The 22,680-nt window shown below is 42.2% G+C and overlaps 2 protein-coding genes across 9 annotated transcripts in view; both read right to left on the bottom strand.

Annotated features, from left to right (window-relative positions):
• Nucleotides 1–48: 48 nt before the first annotated feature.
• sla2b (Src like adaptor 2b) lies at nucleotides 49–9,458 on the bottom strand. The gene is made up of 8 exons (XM_014145884.3): nucleotides 6,375–9,458; nucleotides 4,896–5,032; nucleotides 3,915–4,014; nucleotides 3,694–3,780; nucleotides 3,493–3,596; nucleotides 3,216–3,365; nucleotides 1,558–1,690; nucleotides 49–1,438 (listed from the first exon to the last, which is right to left on the bottom strand). The coding sequence occupies exons 2-8, from the start codon at nucleotides 4,984–4,986 to the stop codon at nucleotides 1,315–1,317; spliced, it is 789 nt and encodes a 262-aa protein (XP_014001359.1). The 5' UTR covers nucleotides 4,987–5,032; nucleotides 6,375–9,458; the 3' UTR covers nucleotides 49–1,314.
• A 139-nt stretch (nucleotides 9,459–9,597) lies between these two features.
• Nucleotides 9,598–22,680, bottom strand: part of ndrg3b (ndrg family member 3b) — a 59,489-nt gene continuing 46,406 nt past the window's right edge. For 4 of the 8 annotated variants that reach the window (XM_014145886.3, XM_014145887.2, XM_014145889.3 and 1 more), the window contains 15 exons: nucleotides 21,422–21,527; nucleotides 20,095–20,215; nucleotides 19,916–19,978; nucleotides 19,737–19,797; nucleotides 18,498–18,584; nucleotides 18,335–18,391; nucleotides 18,120–18,223; nucleotides 17,973–18,038; nucleotides 16,380–16,431; nucleotides 16,125–16,172; nucleotides 15,896–15,931; nucleotides 15,541–15,592; nucleotides 15,051–15,068; nucleotides 11,996–12,034; nucleotides 9,598–11,137 (listed from right to left, as the gene is read on the bottom strand). In XM_014145886.3, coding sequence (XP_014001361.1) covers nucleotides 10,968–11,137; nucleotides 11,996–12,034; nucleotides 15,051–15,068; nucleotides 15,541–15,592; nucleotides 15,896–15,931; nucleotides 16,125–16,172; nucleotides 16,380–16,431; nucleotides 17,973–18,038; nucleotides 18,120–18,223; nucleotides 18,335–18,391; nucleotides 18,498–18,584; nucleotides 19,737–19,797; nucleotides 19,916–19,978; nucleotides 20,095–20,215; nucleotides 21,422–21,527 — 1,080 coding nt within the window. In that variant the 3' untranslated portion in view covers nucleotides 9,598–10,967. The remainder of the gene's footprint in view (nucleotides 11,138–11,995; nucleotides 12,035–15,050; nucleotides 15,069–15,540; nucleotides 15,593–15,895; nucleotides 15,932–16,124; nucleotides 16,173–16,379; nucleotides 16,432–17,972; nucleotides 18,039–18,119; nucleotides 18,224–18,334; nucleotides 18,392–18,497; nucleotides 18,585–19,736; nucleotides 19,798–19,915; nucleotides 19,979–20,094; nucleotides 20,216–21,421; nucleotides 21,528–22,680) is intronic. The other 4 variants (XM_014145888.3, XM_014145891.3, XM_014145890.3 and 1 more) reach the window with 3 other exon arrangements.

The following is a 22,680-nucleotide window of genomic DNA, read 5'->3' as shown; positions in this document are numbered from 1 at the left end:
TATTTGTGTTTAAACTTCTCTGATTTGAAGAAAAAAAATATATAGAAAAATGTTTAAACCTTTTTTTTATTTTTTTATGTAGGATAGTAAAGAAAACATTTCCACCATTTTTATTGATCACAAGGCTCAATATTGAGCACATAATGTATACAGTGTATTGCTTCAGTTGATGAAACCCCATAAGAACATTTAAGTACTTTTATACCATATTATAAACTGGGTGGTTCGAGCCCTGATTGCTGATTGGTTGAAAGCTGTGGTGTATGAGACCGTACACCATGGGAATGAAACATTTATTTGTACTTTTCTAAATACGTTTATGCATTGCGTCTTACATAATAACAGCCCTTAGCCGTGGCATATTGGCCATATACCACAACCCCTCTTGCCTTATTGCTTAAATATTTCACATAACGTTGACATGCTCTTTAGCACAACTCATAACTTTCTGCTGTATCTGCCGCACTATATTATTTTCCACTGCACCTTGACCATATCCTGTGTCAAAGTTATACTGCGGTGCGGTGGAGAACAAGCAACAGCTAAAAGGTGTTTCTGTTCAGGACAGGAAACCCATACAACAAACATTTCCTTTTTTTCCAAGGTAGTTCAACAAAACCAACCAAATAGTCTGTTTACTGATGATACGGGATCTATTTGAAACGTGCAGGTGGTTATGACTTTCATATGGCTGTACACCTCACCATCAAACTACTTTCTGTAAGGAACATTGCAATCAGCTGTAGTTACTTATAATCACGAGTAAGGCTGAATGGAACATTTCATTATGAAGATAGCAGCTTTTCAAAAATCATAATAAATTGCAACATATCGTGCCACTCTCTTTAGACCTACTGTTCTAGTTTAACATTAGAGATCATGTACACAATTTGACACAGTGAGGATCATCATCTAATTCCGGACACTTTGCATGTTGCAATCTGTAATCAGTTTGAATGCATGATCTCTTTAGAACACTTTGTGTTCCTATGGGCACAGATACTCCCTTATTTCTGTAAAGTATTTTTTAGTCTGCCTCCAGGATCTAAAAATGTCTTCTGATCATGAATCCAAGCAAATATGGGCCTCGTCTGCTTGGCAATGTGAGCACTTGACAACCATATAGCTTTGAGAACAATGGTTCTCTGCAGTGGTTGAGTTGTGAATCCCAGTTCCCTCAACAATGTTCGAGAACCATTAGGTTCATGGCCACGTAATATGGTCCTCAGGTACCCTCTGCCCCAATACGTAAGCTCATTGCTCCGTTTTAGTCTGTGAATCTCACTATTTGTCTCTCTGAGGACAGCTCCAGTCTCAGCTGTCCCATTTCTGGCTGCAGTCTTTGCAGTCCCCTGTCATGAAGAGGTAGGAACTGATGGCCTCTCTCAGGCCCTCGCTCACCAGGGAATCCTCATTGACCTTGCCAAAAATCATGGAGCTGCAGACAGATAGAGAGAAAACACATTAGTGAGGAAATGCTGATAAATAATAGATTTATTGGCAGACATGCATACACAGAGACAGGCATCTTATTACGACAACAGTACATGACCTCACCTGTCCGCATCTTTCCAGTTGAGGGTGGGCTTCCTGACGGCCATGGGTATTGGGCCAGTAGCCACAGGAATGCTGTTGGACCCCTGGATGAAGCAGGGCTCCCCCAACAGACAGCACAGCCCATCAGTGACCTCTGGAAGGAAACATAAATCAGTCTGTTGCAACTCAGGTTTCACATGAATATTACAATACAATGACTGAAGATGCCCCCAACTTTCAACCCACTGCTACCTGTGCACAGTGGTGTGAAGTACTTAAGTCAAAATACTTAAGTCGGGCCTCCCGAGTGGTGCAGTGGTCTAAGGCACTGCATCGCAGTGCTAGCTGTGCCACTAGAGATTCTGGGTTCGAGTCCAGGCTCTGTCGCAGTCGGCCGCGACCGGGAGACCCATGGGGTGGCGCACAATTGACCCAGTGTTGTCCGGGTTAGGACGCTAGTCCCATTGCGCACTAGCGACTCCTGTGGCGGGCTGGGCGCAGTGCACGCTGACACAGTCGCCAGGTGCACGGTGTTTCCGCTGATACGTTGGTGCGGCTGGCTTCCGGGTTGGGCATTGTGTGGGCATTATGTTAGGTTGGGCATTGTGTGGGCATTATGTTAGGTTGGGCATTGTGTGGGCATTATGTTAGGTTGGGCATTGTGTGGGCATTATGTTAGGTTGGGTTGTGTTTCGGTGGACACACGGCTCTCGACCTTCGCCTCTCCCGACTCCGTATGGGAGTTGCAGCGATGTAACTACCAATTGGATACCACGAAATTGGGGAGAAAATAAATACTTAAGTCGTTTTTTGGGTATCTGTACTTTACATTTCTGACTACTTTTATTCCCAAAGAAAATAATGTACTTTTTACCCTATACATTTTCCCTGACACCCAAGTACACCCAAGTATTTGTTACATTTTGAATGCTTAGCAGGACAGGAAAATGGTCCAATTCACACACTTATCAAGAGAACATCCCTGGTGATCCCTACTGCCTCTGATTTGGCGGACTCACTAAACACACATGCTTCGTTTATAAATGATGCCTGAGTGTTGTAGTGTGGCTATCTGTAAATAAAATATTGGTTTGTTTAATATAAGGAATTTGAAATGATTTATACTTTTACTTTTAATGCTTAAGTATATTTTATCAATTGCATTTTGTTTAACCTTTATTTAACTAGGCAAGTCAGTTAAGAACAAATTCTTATTTACAATGACTGCCTACCCCGGCCAAACCAGGACGACACTGGGCCAATTGGGCCAATTGTGAGCCACCCTATGGGACTCCCAATCATGGCCAGATGTGTTACAGCCTGGATTCAAACCAGGCACTGTAGTGACACCTCTTGCACTGAGATGCAGTGCCTTAGACCGCTGTGCCACTTGGGAGCCCATTTACTTTTACTTTTGATACTTAAGTACTTATGTTAAACCAAATACTTTCAGACTTTTACTCAAATAGTATTTTACTGGGTGACTTTTACTTGAGTCATTTTCTGTTAAGCTATCTGTGTTATGTTTTACTCAAGTATGACAAATTGGATGCCTTTTCCACCACTCCTTGTACAGAGGTTCAAATGCGTGGGTTGGACACAAAAGGGTTTGAAAAGTTGTATCTACAGCTTTCAACACGTTCTAAACTGCTGTATACGCTTGAACCATCTCTACTGACCTGAGTAGTGGTCCACTAGGGCTGTGAGGGTGGGGAAGGTGAGGCAGGGGGAGATGTAGTGCCAGCCGTTCTCCAGTTGTTGGATCCGGTAGTGTTTGACTGAGGAACGGTCCTGGTCACTGGTCTTACGCACTGACAGGGAGTGGGCACCTAGAGTGGATCGTGTACACCATACACCATACTTCAGTCACAAAGTTGTATCCCTTCGGGTTTATCAATTACCATTTTAAGCTGGTTTCCCTGTTCTTGTTAGCATTTGATTGTGAGCTAAACTCACCAGGGCGGGTCTGACTTTCCCGGACCAGAAAAGAGCCAGTCTGGTTGTTGGGCAGTAACAGGAGCTCTTCAGCCTTCTTTCTGCTGAGACCCTCATACTGACACCTAGGGAAAGAGAATAGAGAAAGAGTTAGAAATAGAAAGACAGATCTGTGTAAATAGAGCTCCAAAGGAGAATAGTCAGATGGATCAGCAGACTCACCTGTGGTACACCTTGGCTGTGTAGCTGCTAGGGATGTAGCTCTCATTGCCTGTGGCAGAGGATCTCACTTTCCACCATTCCCCCTCGCTACATAGACATACACATTCACAGAAACACATAAAGAGATACATAGGTTATATAGAAAAAGCACAGTACAGTCGTAATAACTGTTGTAGTAGTAGTAATTGTGGTAGTTGTAGGTAGAGGGTATGGTTTCTTACTCTGAAAGCACATTGATTCTCTCTCCCGCGCGGATACTGCTGTTTGCTCGATGTCCAGTGGGATAGTTGTACAGGGCCACTACCACATACCTGCTGCTCTCTATGGACAATACAGAGACACGAAAAATGACTGTCACTCTGACTCTACTATTACAACCTCAAACCATGTACATTTATGCTTTCAATTCACACTTGAGTATTCACGGTTAGACCTTATCCAAGTTACAAAAAAATGAATTATTACAAATTATTACTGTGATCTTCATAAACTAACATCTTGAGTGACAGCTCAAAAAGTAGGACTTCTTTGTCACCCAGCCTGGTCTCATAGACAATTCATAACATATTGTAAGAATTGCAATACGTAACATATTATATGAATTGTAATTCGTAACATGTCATATGAAATGGATGATGGACACCCACAAATGAATACATACCATACGAAACGTAACATATCATACTAATTTGGAGTGTCATAGATTTACATGTACTATGTTACGTCTACCCCAGAGTCCAGGGTGTATCACCTGGTCCCTGGTCACACTACTTCTAAATATAGGTCTTTCGCTTCTTGCTTTTTTTCTTTTCACACCTCTTGTGGTTTAACAGAAGACCAGGCCAGTAGGCTTGTTTTTTTCTCTCTTTTCTGCACACCAACTACGGTGACATTTAATGTAGTGGCTAATCACCACACCATGTATGTACAGAAACACTAACTACGTGTTTTCATCATTATATTGGTCACATTGTTTTGATCTATAGATTTACATCAGATGCAGGCCATCCGGTGATTGTCCTTTAAAATGGACCTAGCTGTCGTGCACATTTTCAATTCCCTGGCCTATAGGTTTCAGCCCAGACTAACCCAGAGCCATTGACCCCTGGGGACACTGCCCATCTGAGATATGCTAGTACTGGCTTGTTGCCCAGAGCCTTATCCTTTCCTGTGCTCAATCTCACATAGAGCCCAGGCCTTACCCAGTATGACCGGCTCAGCGGGCTCTTCCTGGCCCAGCAAGGCTGCATGAGTGCTGGATCCCTGATGCTTTTTACTGGGCCCACTGCCCATGGCGATGTGGAGCTCTTATGGAAGGAATACCAGAGAACTCTGTGGGCTGGAGGGAATCACAGGTATGGATTAGTAGCCCGTTTGGTTACTGAGGTACATCTGGGTGGGCGTCATGTCTTCTTGATGTACTGTTGCATCAATCACAATTCATTGTAACATATGTCAGATAACATATCTCAAAACAAACACTATTAAGGGCATTTCAAATAGCCCTGTCTGTCATTTCTTTCTCCATTTATTGTCAGAAAGCTGGATCAGCGACAACTTGAAGAAAGGGAGGGAGGAAGTTGAAAACCACTTCTTCTGAACACCCTTTAGTTTCCAACCAAATTCTTGTTTTTACACATAGGCTGCTGCAGTGTCGAGAGTGCTGGTTGGCAAGGAAAATAAGAGGCTTTCATCTGAATACATAATAATAGAACATGCAGTCTTTTGTGTGTCACTCTAACTGATGTAAACACGAATGCACTAACATGCAAACTAGTTCAAGTGTTATGCATTGGTGATATGCAAAAACACGTGTGACAAATATGGCAAATTATGGCAGCCTTATGCTCCACAGGAACCATGTACATTTTCAAAGAAACAGTTTTGTGTTGTTGTCTTACATATTACTGTAACCAGTGCTGCATGGGCACTCAAGCATCCTAACAGACTTCCAGTGGGTTTGTCTAAACACTGGAGTGTAATATTAAAGTGTTATCCTCGAGTAGAAAATAAATGCTCTCTTTTTGTGAACACATTTCTATCCCGGGGGGTTTTTGTCTAATATTGACAAATTCAAAAACATTTAAAATAGATGGTAATATCAGAAATAGTAATAGGAAATATATTGCCATTAAATATCTCTAGATGAATAGTTTCCCCCAATCCTCTGTAATATGGAACCTAACCAGTGCTTGAAGTAGACTGAAAAAGGTAACAGTACTTATTTTGGGTGCCGGTATTGTCTATATTTAGGTGCAGGAAATCTGCCATATTTCTAAGCCAATATTCTATAAGAAGTGTCAGTACTCAAGCATTAGAAAATGTGAGGTGCCGGTACTCAGTACCAGTGCGTTATTGCCCAAGTTGAACATTTCATGTAGTACAATCACTGAGTGCATACACTTTACGTATGGGTGGTCCGGGAATCAAACCCACTATCCTTGTGTTGCAAGCACCATGCTCTACCAACTGAGCTACAAGGAATCGTCTCATGTTCCATTATAACATACAGAACAGATGACCATTATCAACCACAGCAGTCTGCCAACCAGGAGTTAGGAAACACATCAGGGGTATAGATCTGGCTGGACAATTAAAAATAAAAATAAAACCTTTTACATGTACATTAAATACAGTGAGATCAATTAGACTTGACAGCTTGAAAATGAGTTAATACTCACAGCATTGCCCTGTTGTGGCTCTGGTGACGATCAGCAGCACTCTGATGCTGTGGAATGAGTTGATGTCAGAGCTGTAGAGTACCACAGGGATAGAGGTATAACCCAGTGAGGCCCAGAGGTCGAGTCCAGTGGGTCTGGGCGTTTCACACTGCTGGTAACATTCACATGTGTAAAGTGAGTATGACGTGTGCGTGTATACGAATCTGCGTGAGAGTTCTTTAGACACCAATGGAGAATGAGTGTTCTCCTCCTCTGTGATGTTCCAATGGGGAAAGGAGCCAGTGGTGGTAGATGGAGGCTCTGTAGGTGTAGCAGAGTGCTCTGTAGTACATCTGAGTGGAGAGATGTGAGAGGAGGGGGGTTTATATTCACCTCTTACTCAGACACTCAGTTTCCTGTTTCAGCAAGACCTGAACTTTCAAAGACAGAGCGAAGAGAGGGAGATGAAGACAAAGAAAATGTGAGGCACAAAGAGAAAGGAAGAAAGATTGTATTCAACAATAAATCAAATCAAATTGTCACATGCGCTGAATACATAAGGTGTAGACCTTACCGTGAACTGCTTACTTACAAGCCCTTAACTCTATTTCTTGAACTGCACTGTAGGTTAAGAAAATATTTACTAAATAAAGTAAAAAAAAAAGCAAATCAAAAAGTTAAAAAAAATATACATAATAACAAGGCTATATACAGGGGGTACTGGTACCGAATCAATATGCGGGAGTACAGGTTAGTCAAGTTAATTTGTAAAGCAGTGAGCTGTACGTGTGGCAGTAGTAATCGACACAGATTCCGAGACATTTTACATCAGTGACTTGATCAGTGAGTCACCAGCAATTGTGATGAGATTCATCTGGTCTGTGCAAATGTACTGTTTTGCAGCAGCATCTGCATGAGCCGTGGTATAAAACACAGACGCGTGAAGTGACGTCACAGCAATTTTTGAGCTTCATATTCTTTGTCATTCAGGTAAAGGGTGTTGGGTGGTTCGAAGAGCTGAGCAATCCGTTTTCTCTTCATAACATTCACAACTGGTGTAGCCATGTTAATTGCCATAGTGATGACTGCTATAGAATAAAAAAATGTGACTCTCTTTAAAGCTGGAGTCCTTAATTGAAAAAATAACAAAGCAGGCACCTGCCTGTTTTGGTAAAAAAACAAAAAAAAAGCTGAGGGATGGGCCTGGAACAATGGAACCACTCAAATTCAGAGCTATAGATATAAGGACTGACCATCCATGATATCAGCATTATAGGTTTAACCATGTTTTGAAGATATATATATAGTGTTAGTTTAGATTTACATTGTTTACAAACATTGGAGTAAATTAAGCTTATACAATTGAAGTGGGAAGTTTACATACTCTTAGGTTGGAGACATTAAAACTCATTTTTCAACCACTCCACAAATGTCTGGTTAACAAACTATAGTTTTGGCAAGTCGGTCAGGTCATCTACTTTGTGCATGACGCAAGTCATTTTTCCAACAATTTTTTACAGACAGAGTATTTCACTTATAATTCACTGTATCACAATTCCAGTGGGCCTGAAGTTTACATACACTAAGTTGACTGTGCCTTTAAACAGCTTGGAAAATTCCAGAAAATGATGTCATGGCTTTAGAAGCTTCTGATAGGCTAATTTACATCATTTGAGTCAATTGGAGGTGTACCTGTGGATGGATTTCAAAGAATACCTTCAAACTCAGTGCTTCTTTGCTTGACATCATGGGAAAATCAAAAGAAATCAGCCAAGACCTCAGGAAAAAAAATGGTAGACCTCCACATGTCTGGTTCATCCTTGGGAGCAATTTCCAAACGCCTGAAGGTATCACGTTCATCTGTACAAACAATAGTACGCAAGTATAAACACCATGGGACCATGCAGCCGTCATACCGCTCAGGAAGGAGACGCGTTCTGTCTCCTAGAGATGAACGTACTTCGGTGCGAAAAGTGCTAATCAATCCCAGAACAACAGCAAAGGACCTTGTGAAGATGCTGGAGAAAACAGGTACAAAAGTATCAATATCCACAGTAAAACGAGTCCTATATCGACATCACCTGAAAGGCCGCTCAGCAAGGAAGAAGCCACTGCTCCAAAACTGCCATGGGGACAACTGCACATGGTGACAAAGATCATACTTTTTGGAGAAATGTCCTCTGGTCTGATGAAACAAAAATAGAACTGTTTGGCCATAATGACCATCGTTATGTTTGGAGGAAAAAGGGGGATGCTTGCCAGCTGAAGAACACCATCCCAACCGTGAAGCACGGGGGTGGCAGCATCATGTTGTGGGGGTGCTTTGCTGCAGGAGGGACTGGTGCACTTCACAAAATAGATGGCATCATGAGGCAGGAAAATGATGTGGATATATTGAAGCAACATCTCAAGAGTCAGGAAGTTAAAAGTTGGTCGCAAATGGGTCTTCCAAATGGACAATAACCCCAAGCGTACGTCCAAAGTTGTGGCAAAATGGCTTAAGGACAACAAAATCAAGGTATTGGAGTGGCCATCACAAAGCCCTGACCTCAATCCCATAGAAAATGTGTGGGCAGAACTGAAAAAGCGTGTGCGAGCAAGGAGGCCTACAAACCTGACTCAGTTACACCAGCTCTGTCAGGAAGAATGGGCCAAAATTCAACCAACTTATTGTGGGAAGCTTGTGGAAGGCTACCCAAAACGTTTGACGCAAGTTAAACAATTTAAAGGCAATGCTACCAAATACTAATTGAGTGTATGTAAACTTCTGACCCACTGGGAATGTGATGAAAGAAATAAAAGCTGAAATAAATCAATAATTTTCTCAACTATTATTCTGACATTTCACATTCTTAAAATAAAGTGGTGATCCTAACTGACCTAAGACAGGGAATTTCTACTAGCATTAAATGTCAGGAATTGTGAAAAACTGAGTTTGAATGCATTTGGCTAAGGTGTATGTAAACTTCCAACTTCAACTGTATTTTGGGTTCTGATGGGGTTCGACAGTTGAAGTAAGCTCATGAGGCTCATAAGTTATATTCTTCAAGAAACAATGGGTATATCTTTCATTCATTTTTGTATCAACTAAGGATTCTAGCTTTAAGCAATGGTCTGATCAGTGCGACGACTACTTCTAGCACAATAAGGCTAGCTAGATTAGGTTTCAAATCGCATGCTATTAGGCTGGTTTACCAAGTGAGAAAATACACAGGCCAGTGACGGAAGGAAGTCCAGTCAAATGTAATGTACAACTTCTAGCTTTATTTTATTATCAGTACAAATGTATATAGTCAGCAGGCAGTATGACTTATAGCACACACCCATACTATGGGGACAGAGCACAATGCATTATCACCACAAGCTCACCCAAGCTGTAGTACAATCAGAGAGAAATGCAGAAAAACCACAGAGAAAATTACCAATAATATTAATAATAACAGTTTTTACACTATCCACAGTCCCTCAGGAATCTGATCAGTTTCTGTTATCACCCCGTAAGTATTTAATTAGAATGGAAAACATGACTTGCTTCCAGTTAGAAAGTTTTATACAAGGGAGGAGGCAGTCATGTTATCTGTACCTTAACTGGCACGCAGTTATACGCCTAACTCACTGAGCTGTGGGCTAGTTTAGGTACTCTGACTTAGAACATTATCAAGTGATTGCTCTGAACTTTAAATAGACTACAGGAAATGGTGGTTCTTCTCTCTGCCTGTCAGTAACAATGGGGGTATCAAAAACCTAGGGCCTGCCATTTCAAATAAATTGCTCGAAAGAGAAAAATTAACAATAACACAACAAGGTAACTATTTCTAGATACATCTAGACAAAAGCAATTTTACAGACACCTTCATTACGTTTCATCTACAAGAGGGTCATGCTGTCAGATATTCTTGGTATAAAGGTACAGAACAAGAGTGGGTTTATCACATCATTTTGCAATACAGGAAAGCAAAGGTATTTCACAAATCACAACATAATAACAATTACAAAAAACACTGAAATAAAGAGATTTTGTGTGTAGTTAGTTGGAAAGGTGTGCAAGTGAGTCTGCATGAGACTGATTTAGGAATGGACCATTAAGGAGGTGTTAGAGAGGGATGTTGTGATTTGGTCTGATCTGTACACAAGGTGAGGAAGAAAGAGAAAAACGGGTAACCTAACTCCTTAAAAAGAGTACTTTGCAAGAGAAAACGCCTGATGCTTTTCCAACGCCCTTCTTTAAACTGACACACTGACCCAAATAGTAGTTATAAATACAAATATAGCTCATATATATCTTAAGGATTAAAAAAAAAAAAAAAACAGGGAGAGGCGGTAGACAGCAAAACGTAAAATAGGTAACCAGAAAAGCAGCATCGGCTGGCTGCTTACTGACTTCCAGGTTGCCGTGCCACCGCAGTCATGCACAGAAAGGCATGATAGATAGACAACAGGAAACGGTGAGAGTGAACACAGCAGAGGACCGGACTGCTTAATAAATTATCTTTCCGAACATGTTTCAGACGCCCCCTCTGGATTCCAATCCTCTCTGACTGAGCATGGGAAAGGGAGAAAAAAAAAAAGTGAGAGAGGGAGGTAGGGAGGAGGATGTTTTCTGGGCAGGGTGCTTTAGCAGGACACCTCCATGGTCTGTGGCCTGGCCTGTTCAACAGCCGGGCTGGCGGCAGTGGCACCCTCTAGCTGTGTGTGGGTGCGGCTGCGTGTGCCCTCCACAGAGCCCATGCTAGAGGCAGAGTGGGTGCGAGAACGCACCAGCCGGGTCATACTGGCCGTGGGCACTACAGACAAGAGAGAAAGAGGAGAGCAATTACAGTAAGAAGTCAGGTATCGGGACATTTGCTGTTTATATGTGTAGGAATGTTTTGGGGGAGGGGTAGCTTGCTTTAGGGAATGTGGCTAGGTGTAGGATGCTGGTGATCATACCACAATCATAAATGTGTCAACATTCCCAATTCAAGATGGGGTGGTCTGCAGCCCAGGGAGAATAATGAAGTCTAATAACCTAAAGGCTCAATAACTTGATCACAATATACTGTTTACCTCATGCTAGCTATGCTGCCATTTAGTTAGGATCAAGTGGAATGATATCGGCTAAGCAGGAATACTGGATTTCACACCATATTTCAGAAAGTACTGTATGAATATATGCATCTCATTCAAAGGGTTGGGGCCTGAAATGTCTTAGCTGAATCCCTACCCGGTGTTCATTATTCTCCCACAAAGAAAATAGATTGCCTGATCAGGTCGAGTTCCAATTCATTTTTACTGTCGGAGAAAAAATGAATAAATAGGAAAGGCCAATATGACAATGCAGCATGCACAAGAGATTTGAGGGCCATCTGTGCAGAAGAGAAAAAGAACAAAGCAACAAACAGACAGATGACAACCATTTTACCTGATCAACAGACACACTCACACTCTCTCAAACCACACATTTAGAGAGACAAAAGGAATCTTAAAAATAATGACCACCTGTCATGCTTCAAATCTTATGGCGCCAAATCAGAAAGACTTGACAGGATGGCTAAAATGTAAGCTGGCAACCAGCGATGGGCAAACAGGGTGGGGAGGGCAGAGCACTGTAGGTGTAGATGGCAGGCCGGCGCAGCCAAGGCTGCTACCTATGGTCCTGGTACCTGATTCGCTGCCCAGGTGGCTGAGCAGTACATGAGGGACTGTTTGCATTGACGGAGGGGCAAGAGGAAAGGAGGGAAGAAATGAAAGCGAGACTGTCAGATTAATGCTCAGTCTTCACAAATGAAGATCAGAAAAGAAACAAATTGTGTCCTCCAGCTTCACCTAGGAGAGATTTGAAGCAGCACCAGGAACAGATCATTCTATCACTGTATCTAATTTTACATTCAGCTAATACCTAAGAGTTGTCAAAATAGCTAGGATGTGACTCTTCCAAGGCCTTCTCGCTGTTCTCTTAAACTAAAGAGAATGCCACCTGTGGCCCTGAGATTCCTGGAAGAGGACTCTGTACCAAGGTGTGCTCCATGACAACTAGTCAACATTGTCTGGTCCAGTTCAGTTAGTCGAATGTGCCTCCACTGCAATAATTCCCTCATGGAACTACAGTGTACAGAGCTAAAGTGACCTTTCAAACTCCATTCAAACAGGGGCTCCATCTATTCACATTCCAACCACTCTCCTGGTAGCCTACTGCGCTTCTTTCAACACAACACTGACCTTCTGAGACGAGCCAACTGACAAGATATAGTAGTCTGAATGCTACAGAGTAACAAACCAACAATATGCTAAAATGTGTTTGGGAAGGCTCGTAATGTACTCATTGCTTTGTCCTCTACTGTTTCAATGTTTAGGCATTATCAGAAATGGGAGGTACTTTCTGGAACTTGCCATTGTTTTTATGGTGTGGGTGAAAAGCTTGAGCACAAAGTGTGTGTGAGGGGAAAGTTAAGACAGGGAGGAAACCAACCTATTTATACCTCAGAGAGAGGGTTCACAAGAAAGACAAGAGAAGGGAGAGCCATCAGCCATTGAGTGAAAATAGTTTTCCAAGCCTATACTGTAACCCATTTCATTTTAATTACTAGGATTTGGTATCCAGACTAAGTGAGTTGATCTAGTAAGGACCCAGTCTCTTCAAGCAGGAAAGCAAACAGGCAAACATTTCCAAGAGGTGGAGGAGTGAGGGAACGTGTAATAAAGCATACTCCCGGGCCAGCCTGGGGAGCTGGGGCCGCTTGGATCGCCTCTCTGTAGTCACATGTTGCAGACAAAACATCAAGGGTAACTTTCAGAGGGGAGGATTTGGAAGAGAGAAGCAACAAATGTTCCTTCTCAGTGCTGTGCAGTATCAACATGGTTCCCTGAGTAGAGGCCCTGCTGTCCTAACATTGCTCTCAAGCAGCCCCCGTGAGTGTCCCTGTGGCAGCAGCACATTTCAGCAGAGTGGAGGACAACAGGCGAGCCAGGCGGCTCTGGGCTCATGGGAGTCCAGGTCCCCAGGGCAGGGGGCCAGGCCCTGCTGTGTGGCTTAGAGCAGCCTTTAATGAATACACTAATCTGCCACTGAGATTAACATACCTGGAGAAGCAGCCCTCACTGGAAGTGTGAGGACCAGGGGAGAGTGGGTGATGGCAACGAGGAGAGGGGAGTGAGGGCCAGGCGAGGAGTGGTAGGTTATGCAAGTGAGCTTTTTTCTCCTCAGAAACTAATAACGTCAAAGGTTTACAAGGGTACAGAGAGGGCTTTCTGATGAAAAGATTCCAGAGAGAACAATAACTCAGACTATTGTAAGACTCTAATCAAGCAGCTTTCATTATGTAACACCTTCCATTTTCCACTCTGTGAGCTAGCAACTCAAACCTTACTGTGCAATGTTTATATGAACAAAATATAAACATTTTGAAATGCTAAAAAAACGATTCAATCATCTCAGTGATCAAAGAAAGCCAATGGAATTTGGCAAAGTTATAAGATACAGTGCCCAATATGTCAATACAATTCACTCTATGAAAGTGGTCTAGACAATATGGTTATCATTCAACAAGCCAGATCTTCTCCCAGTAGGCCGAAATCAGGGGTGTCAAACTCAAATCAGCACACGGGCTATATTAAAAAAGCACAACGAATTCAAGGGCCAGACATAGCCTGTTATGTTTGTTTTTACCCCAAAAATGTGCATTGGCCTACAACTATGACCCAAAATGGCCATTGTTTTACTAGGAAATAAATATGGCCCTTTATAATGTCCGCTTATAAAAAGGGCCATACGCCGTATTTACCATTTTAACATATTGAAACAAAAATAGATTATATTTGTCCAGCCTTTCCTGCTATGCTTGCAGATGTGCATAATATGTTGTGACCCTATTCAAAAAGTATTTAATAACTCCAAATAAAAACTTGGCTACATGTTTGTCCTCTGCATGGTGTTTAGTTGCAGGTTTAGTTTTTGGGTTATTAATGTCAAGCTTTAAAAACAAAGTCAGACTGCAACATTTTAGTAGCCTAGCTAGGACTGTGACAAGTGTCTGTACACTTTCCCTCCGCTGTGCACTGTAAACGGGACACACGAAAGCAGCATAATTGACATTGAATTCACCGATGTGGGTGCATCAGGTTGTAATTTCATAAAGTACTCAACTGTTTTATACTCATTTATACTAGCTTGTGTGTCCTATTGTCCTTTGGTAGTCATTTATACCCGCGTGTAAATCCTTTAACTTACTTTTTGACAATCAAGATGACCTTTTCTGTAGGCTACAGCAATGACCCTTTAAACGTTCAGTCTGGTAGAAGATTAGGTTAGTGCCATTAGTGATAATATGGTACAGTGCACTGGCTGGCTCTGCCGGTGCTGTGACTTGTAGTGCAGCGCATCGCGGGAGGTAAGGAAGCGGGCCAAAACTAATTAACAACCCAAATCATTGTGCGGGCCGGATAGAAATGTGTGGCCGGCTGGATTCGGCCCGTAGGCCTTGTGTTTGACACGTAGCCTAAATGAACCACGGCCTTAAATGTGGGCCTGTAAACACCCTCCCTGTCCAGGGCACTGTATCTTAAGACCTGGGGGAACCATTCTCAGGTGTGTTCACAGATCATCCCACACACCAAGTGTGTTCAGAGATCCAGCACACCGAGGAGTGTTGAGAGGAGACCATGCAGACCATCATGCTTACTACATGTCATTTATTTACTCAGCGTCAAACAACTACTTACACCCGTTGTTAAAAGTCACTGCAAACAGACAGGAAACAAGGTTAGCTTGAGGTTAGTTCCCTGGTCAGTTACCAATAACGGTTTGCATAATTATACAACAACTGGCTCTCAGTAACCTCAGCCTTGGACATCCACTAAATGTTATTATCATTAGCTACGGTGGTTACTCTTTATTCTTGAAGTGCAACAGGAATTCTACATTGGGCGTGAGTCTTAGTTTAGGTCAGAACTGTGTGTGTGTGTGTGTGTGTGTGTGTTGTCCGCGTGGGGAGGGCTGCTGCCTGAAAGAGTAGTGTTCAATGGACTATCGTTCAGTTGGACTGATGACTCATTCTGAGACAGAGGGACTTCAGTAAACAGGCCATACAACAGATGACATACAACATGTCAACAGATGGACACAACCAGACCATGAAGATACACAAATCCAACGTGACGTCTGACACTGAAGTACTGTGAGAAGGAGACATGATAGAGGAGCAGTACTCACTGTAGCCCATTCCCTGGACAAAATATTTGAAGGCCTCCGCGAGTTTACCCGGCTGTAAGACACAAACAGAAAACTGAATTAAATAAGAGTTCAAATCAGATTTTATTGGTCACATACACATGTTTAGCAGATGTTATTGCGGGTGTAGCGAAATGCTTGTGTTCCTAGCTCCAACAGTGCAGTAGTATCTAACAATTCACAACAATACACACAAATCTAATAGTAAAATAATGGAATTAAGAAATACATAAATATTAGGACGAGTAATGTTGGAGTGGCATTGACTAAAATACAGTTGTCTTGGCCATCGAGATTTAGAAGTTTAAGCTAAACACAAAACTTGTTCATGACTCACCTGGATGACCTGAGGAAGCCCGCCACAGTCTTGCATCTATAGGGAAGTAAAGAGAGAATCAGGAACACGCCCAGAGTGAACAATCTCACAGACAGGACCATACCATTAGCCAGAACGCATTCACTGGCCTACGAACACTTCCAAGAATGCTGAAACTCATCTACGAACAGCAGGGACCACATAGCATTACCACTCCTAGTGCTACAAAGAAACGAGTAACTGGACACACCTTAAGAAGGGTTGTTTTGGTTGGATTTAACCTGGAGTTGCATTCGACCTGTATACAAGGGAGAGATGAGACAATAGAGGTTCAGACAAAGTTTAGAGTCTAGCCCCTCATCTTTAGAAAGGCTAGTATCCTCTCTAAAGACAGAATACTCTGTCCCGGTGGGGGGGGGGGGGGGGGGGGTTTGATACTTTGTATTAGAATTAGATCCCCTGACTCATTCGTTACTGTGTTGCCATGGAGGTAGTGGACACCCACCACTGCATCAACAGCCGGGGACGTGTCACCAACCACCAGCAGAGAAGTGCATCTGGATGGAGAGACAGGAGGGACAAACAGAGTCAACACTCAGAGTGAAAGCAGAGGGGTTTAATACAGGATCAATGAGTTAGCCAGCTAACTTTAATAAGCAACCAGAAATAACTATAGATTTTCTGGTTCATTAACAGAGCCTTGTTCGTTTAATCAATTAGACCATGCCCATTTCAAGCTTATAAAAATAAATAAAAGCCATGTCAGAATATCAAGGCAAGTTAGCTGGTAATTGCCAGCATTTGGCCAATAAAAGAAAACGAAAAACCGATAAATATAATTTTTGCTGGCCAAATTGACCGGGAGATAATGATTAATTAATAATGATTTTTATTAATTGATGAAATACCAGTCGATGTGAAAACATTTGACAGTCATGCTTATCGGTCCATAGGTTAATTTGCATAATTGAGTGGCACTAAATTGGCGGGTGTGTAGTGTCGTTAGTCGTCATGCATCTTATTTATGACAGAGCCTATTGTGAGCGGAAAATCCCCTCAATGTCACCTCCTTAGATCGCTGCTGCTGGAGTGAAACCTGCTTTAATATAAGTCCAGTCATTGCGCAACAATTCTAAATGCAATAACGTGTTAAAAACATGGCTACGATGTAAAAGAGCTAGGCTACTATTTTTATTTCTCAACTGGTAATTGAAGCTCCCATTCAAGTGCAGCGAGTCACTTAAACACTTTGCAATGTGAGCTAGGGGCAGTATATATTGTGAAAACTGATACTTAATTGTTTGAAACCTGAACGTTTTCCTTCTTATTGTGAGACATGTCTTACCTTGCTTCAAAGTAGCCTAGGCAAAATCCCACCATTGAAACATAGAGGCAATTATTTTATAAAGACTTCCTCAAGACTACACATATCTACTACCTCTATCACTCCAGTATCCCTGCACATTGTAAATATGGTATTCAAACTGAACCTTCTTACTTCTCGTGTTCTTATTTCTTGTGTGTTTTTGCTCTACCTTATGTTATTGTTAGTACTACATTGATATTGGATTACTGCATTGTTGGGTTTGGAGCTTGCAAGAAAGGAAATTCACTGTACTTGTGCACGTGACATTTAAACTTGGAACTGAACTTCATATTCCATTGAAACAAGCATTTCTCTCCTGTTCTGTTGGTTTTCATATTTCAACTTGTTTCGTTGTCCAGAAGACAAAGACACAATCCTAGTCATATTAACAACCCATCCTAGTTGCTGCATGTCTAGATTCCCCCTTATTTCATCTCAGTCACATATGGAACTGCTGTTTACAATGGTGTTTTCCCACGAATTGCATTTTGGAAAATGAAAAATATGTTTTATTGGCTGCCTCATTACAGGAGTTGCATGTTCTGTTAAGATGAATGACCACCATTTCTATGTGATTTCTGTCATTCTGAGTACTATGCATATGCATATGGGTCCGGTAAATGTCTCGAATGGCCGGTAAATTAAAATCTTCCTGGTCACGTTGTCCGGCGCCACATTTTCCTAAAGGAAACCCTGATACAGAGATACAGTTATACACAGTTCTAAACCTACTTGAGTGTGTTCACTGTGTCCTCAGTCAGACCAGTGATGGGCCTCTCGATCTCCAAGTCCCGACGGCTGTCAAACAAACACATCAATCAATCAATCAATTCAACCCAACTACACGGGCAGTTCATCTTGGGGTTATATGTACAGTACCTGTTGTAGGAGTTGCAGAAGAGGGCCAGGTTGTCCTGGTTAATATCCTGGGCAATGTGCAGACGATATGTCTGGGTGATCTCCTGGTTGTCAGACAGCTCATCCTGAGGAGATGGCACAGATAGTTACATCACTGTCAACCACCCACAGTATTCCTCCAGTAGGCTCTGCCCCGGTCCTAGTCTCCCACCATTCCAACCTGCCCCCAGACTCACGTCACTGAAGTGGTGGGCCATCACTATGTCAACCAGGTTACTGGTCCAGCCGGACATCTGAAACAACAAGAAATAACACGTTCCGAGGTGCCAATCTATTATGGCTCTACGATGACAAAACAATGCACAGAGTTAGCATTGAAGTGTGTGAGCACGTTCTCACCTTGGAGGCGGCCCAGTCCATCCAGCCCTTTGCACAGGGGTCCACATTGATGAGAACCAGACCTTCAACCAGGGCAGGCTCATTAAGCTGGGGGGAGAGAGAGAGAAGAGGGGGTTACTTTGACAGTACACTGTCCGCACAGTGTTGGGCTGGACAGGAACCCAGGCCCTCCTAATTTATAGCCAGGGCAAGCAGCAAAGGCAACACACATACCTAAATATTCATGTTATAGCCCAGCACTTGACATCTTTCACAGCTCTTAGCAACAACTTAGAGCCACATCATCCCCCACCCAATTACCAAGCCTCCAATTCACACTTCCACAGATAGTGAGGACGATGGATAAAACAAACTAGGTGTTAACCCACTTGAGAGTATGTATGAACACATAAATGAAGTGTTATCTTTTCTCCAACTCCTGTTTCTTTCCTTCGCTCCTCCACAATGAGCCGATGTTGGCAGGGCTTAAATTCACTATAATTAACACCCCTCTTCAAGTAATCTCTGCTCTTAATGTATTCCTCTCACTAACACCTACCTTCAGAATGCATTATCTCCGCCAAGGCACACTGTGGTGTGGAGTGCATGGTGGGAAATAGGGTCGATATTAAGCATCAAACTAACATTTGTACAGTAATATACAGTGCCTTCAGAAAGTATTCAGACCCCTTGACTTGTTGCACACTTTGTGTTACAGCCGGCATTTAAAATGTATTAAATTCAGATTTTGTGTCACTGGCCTACACACAATACCCCATAACGTCAAAGTGGAATTATGTTTTTAGAATTTTTACTACAAATTAATAAAAAATGAAAAACTGAAATGTAGATTGTGTAGATTGTTGAGTAAAATATACATTTCATCCATTTTGAATTCAGGCTGTAACAAAAACATGTGGATTATGAATACTTTCTGAAGGCGCTGTATATCCATCCGGTCAATGCCACACGAGACTCGCATGCTGACTCCATCAGTCCAGTCATGCCCTCGCGAGAAACTGATTAATTCAAATCTTCTATCTTTTTAGAGAGAGATTAAATGAAGCTGGTAATAAGAGCAGGGAGCGTGATGACTCTGCTGGTCAACATGTTCTGAGATTAGCTGGTAGAGATGGAGGAAGATGGGGAATGAGGTTTAATGGTGTGGATTTATGGATAGGGGTTTAAAAACCACCATCTACTGTGGGGTGAGCAGGAGTTCATGTGGTATGTGGGGGACTAAGACAAATGGTGACTTACAGCCAGTCTGGACAGGATGTAGGCTCCAGCTCCAACTCCAATCCCAATCACACTGTTCACCCTGGGGAAAGGGAAGAGAACAATATAGGCCTCGAAGAAGACTAAATAATAAAGTCATTTTGAAGCTTTCCTAAAGACAGTGCAAGAGGTAGTTATGGAAACACTGCAGGAGAACTTACTTCAGTTGAGTCATGACAGAGGGCAGCATCTCAGAGAGCTCATCCATGGTAGGGTACTGGTAGCTGGGACGGACATAAAATACCAATAATAATAACATACGAGTCATGATTGTGGTGATACTTTGTCATATTTGAGATGATGTTGAGGACGACGACTGAGGAGTGAACCGGTCTCTCACCTCGTGGGGAATGGGGGTGCACCCTCCTGCTGTCCTGGGGCGTCCACATGGACCACAGCAAAGTGGGATGTGATCTCCTGCATGTCCTCAAAATTGAACAGGGTGTTGAAACAGGACTTATCTGCAGGGAGGAAGAGACACGGCACTATTTAAAAGACACCTCATTGAGGCACATACTACTTAATATCTAACAGAAACTGCAACACTGAACGTAATCAACAACAAAAATCCACTGCCGCTAAAACACTCTTAGTGTTGTTTTCCATTGAGGCATTCAAGTGTTGGTGCGATCCAGTCTGATCTAGTGGCTCATATCCCCACAGCCAAAGGTCTACATTCAACCCTCCAGCTTCTTACATCATCTCCTACTGTTCTAATGACAACATGATACTATATACTGAACAAGAATATAGAACGCAACATGCAAAATGTCCTTGATTTTACTAAGTTACAGTTCATATGAGGAAATCAGTCAAATTTAAATAAACTCATTCGGCCCCAATCTATGGATTTTACATGACTAGGAATACAGATATGCATTTGTGGTTTAGATACCTTAAAAAATAAAATGATAATAATATAATTGGGCCTCACAACGGACCTCAGGATCTCGTCACTGTATTTTTTTGCATTCAAATTGCCTTTGATAAAAATGCAATTGTGTTTGTTGTCCATAGTTTATGCCTGCCCATACCATAACCCTATCGCCACCATGGGGCATTCTGTTCACAACGTTGACATCAGCAAAACGCTCACCCACACAACGCTTTACACGTGGTCTGCGGTTGTGAGGCCGGGTGGACGAACTGCCAAATTCTCGAAAACGATGTTGGAGGCGGCTTATGGTAGAGAATTTAACACAGCTCTGGTGGACATTCCTGCAGTAGCATGCCAATTACACACTCCCTCAAAACATCTGTGGCATTGTGTTGTGTGACAAAACTGCACATTTTAGAGTGGCCTTTTATTGTCCTCACCACAAGACGTACCTGTGTAGTTGTCGTTCTGTTTAATCATCTTAATATGCTAAACCTGTCAGGTGGATGGATTATCTTGGCAAAAGAGAAATGCTCGCCAACAGGGATGTAAACAAATTTGTGTACAAAATTAGAGAAATAAGCTTTTGTGCATTTGAACATTTTTCTGGGATCTTTTATTTCAGCTCATGAAACATGGGACCAACACTTTACATGTTGCTTTTTATATTTTTGTTTAGTGTATTTAGGTGTGTTTGGAGAGATTTCAAAGCTTAGCTAGGTTAATAAGAGCCTGTGTGTGTGTGTGTGTGTGTGTGTGTGTGTGTGTGGGGGGGGGATGCTGTACTCACGGTTGAGTCCAATGTCATGGTAGGTGAGGATGACCGGTCTGTTGCCCTTGGGGGTGCCCCTCATCGTCACATGCAGGACACCATGGGGGGTCTCGATGTCATGCTCCTGGAACACACAAGACAGCATGGTTTGGGGTGTCTGTGGAGCTTAGAGCAGCCAGCCTTTTAGTGACAGTCATAGCACTAGAGGAAGTGCAGATTACAGGAAAAACACATTCATTCTTAATTCATACACTGAGTAGGACACTTCCTCAGTGAGGCTAAGTGCCAGTAGTAGACAGAAAATCAATCATTCTCTCAAAGGACGTGTGTTTCATACAGTAGAACTCATTAAAACAGGGTCCTCTTCAGTGGAACAGTCCAGTAGCCTACAGAGCTTTCAGAAAGTATTCATACCCCTTGACATTTTCCACATTTTGTTGTGTTACAGCCTGAATGTAAAATTGATTCAATTGAGATTGTGTCACTAGCCTACAAACAATACAATCATCTGTAAGGTCCCTCAGTCGAGCAGTGAATTTCAAACAAAGATTCAACCACAAAGACCAGCGATGTTTTCCAAAGCCTCGCAAAAAAAACAAAAAAAAACATGAATTATTCCTTTGAGCATGGTGAAGTTATTAATTACACTTTGGATGATGTATCAATAAAGGCATCCTTACTAACTCAGTTGCTGGAGAGGAAAGAAACCACCCAGGGGATTGCACCATGAGGCCACTGCTTACTTTAAAACAGTTAGAGTTTAATGACTGTGACAGGAGAAAACTGAGGATGGATCAACAACATTGTAGTTACTCCACAATACTAACCTAAATGACAAATGAGTGAAAAGGAGGAAGCCTGTACAGAATACAAATATTCCAGAACATGCATGCTGTTCGCAATAAGGCACTAAAGTAAAACTGCAAAACATTTGGCCAAGAAATCAACTATATGTCCTGAATACAAAGCGTTGTGTGATATTGACTCAGGGGTGTGAATACTTATGTAAATTAGATATTTCTGTATTTCATTCTTCATAAATTTGCAAACATTTGTAAAAACATGTATTCACTTTGGCATTATGGGGTATTGTGTGTAGATGGGTGAGACTGTCATCGATTTTGAATTCAGGCTGTAACAACAAAATGTGGAATAAGTCGAAGGGTATGAATACTTTCTGAAGGCACTGTACACGATGATCCAGACTGATAATGGAGGCTGGATCATGACCCATATAGCTGTGGTGACAATGACAGCGTGTAAGTGACTCTAAACCA

The sequence above is a fragment of the Salmo salar genome, chromosome 15 (genome assembly GCF_965601325.2).
Source record: "Salmo salar chromosome 15, fSalSal1, whole genome shotgun sequence".
Taxonomy (NCBI): domain Eukaryota; kingdom Metazoa; phylum Chordata; class Actinopteri; order Salmoniformes; family Salmonidae; genus Salmo; species Salmo salar.
Note: the sequence above shows the minus strand (reverse complement) of the source record. Positions and strands in the feature narration are given on the sequence as shown.

What these genes read in the sequence shown, in the direction of transcription:
- sla2b (XM_014145884.3), bottom strand. Translation starts at nt 4,986, where the DNA reads ATGGGCAGTGGGCCCAGTAAAAAGCATCAGGGATCCAGCACTCATGCA. An exon ending in AGAATCAATGTGCTTTCAGA is followed by an intron (nt 3,781 to 3,914) that starts GTAAGAAACCAT and finishes ATGTCTATGTAG; the next exon opens with CGAGGGGGAATGGTGGAAAG. An exon ending in CCTAGTGGACCACTACTCAG is followed by an intron (nt 1,691 to 3,215) that starts GTCAGTAGAGAT and finishes GTTTCCTTCCAG; the next exon opens with AGGTCACTGATGGGCTGTGC.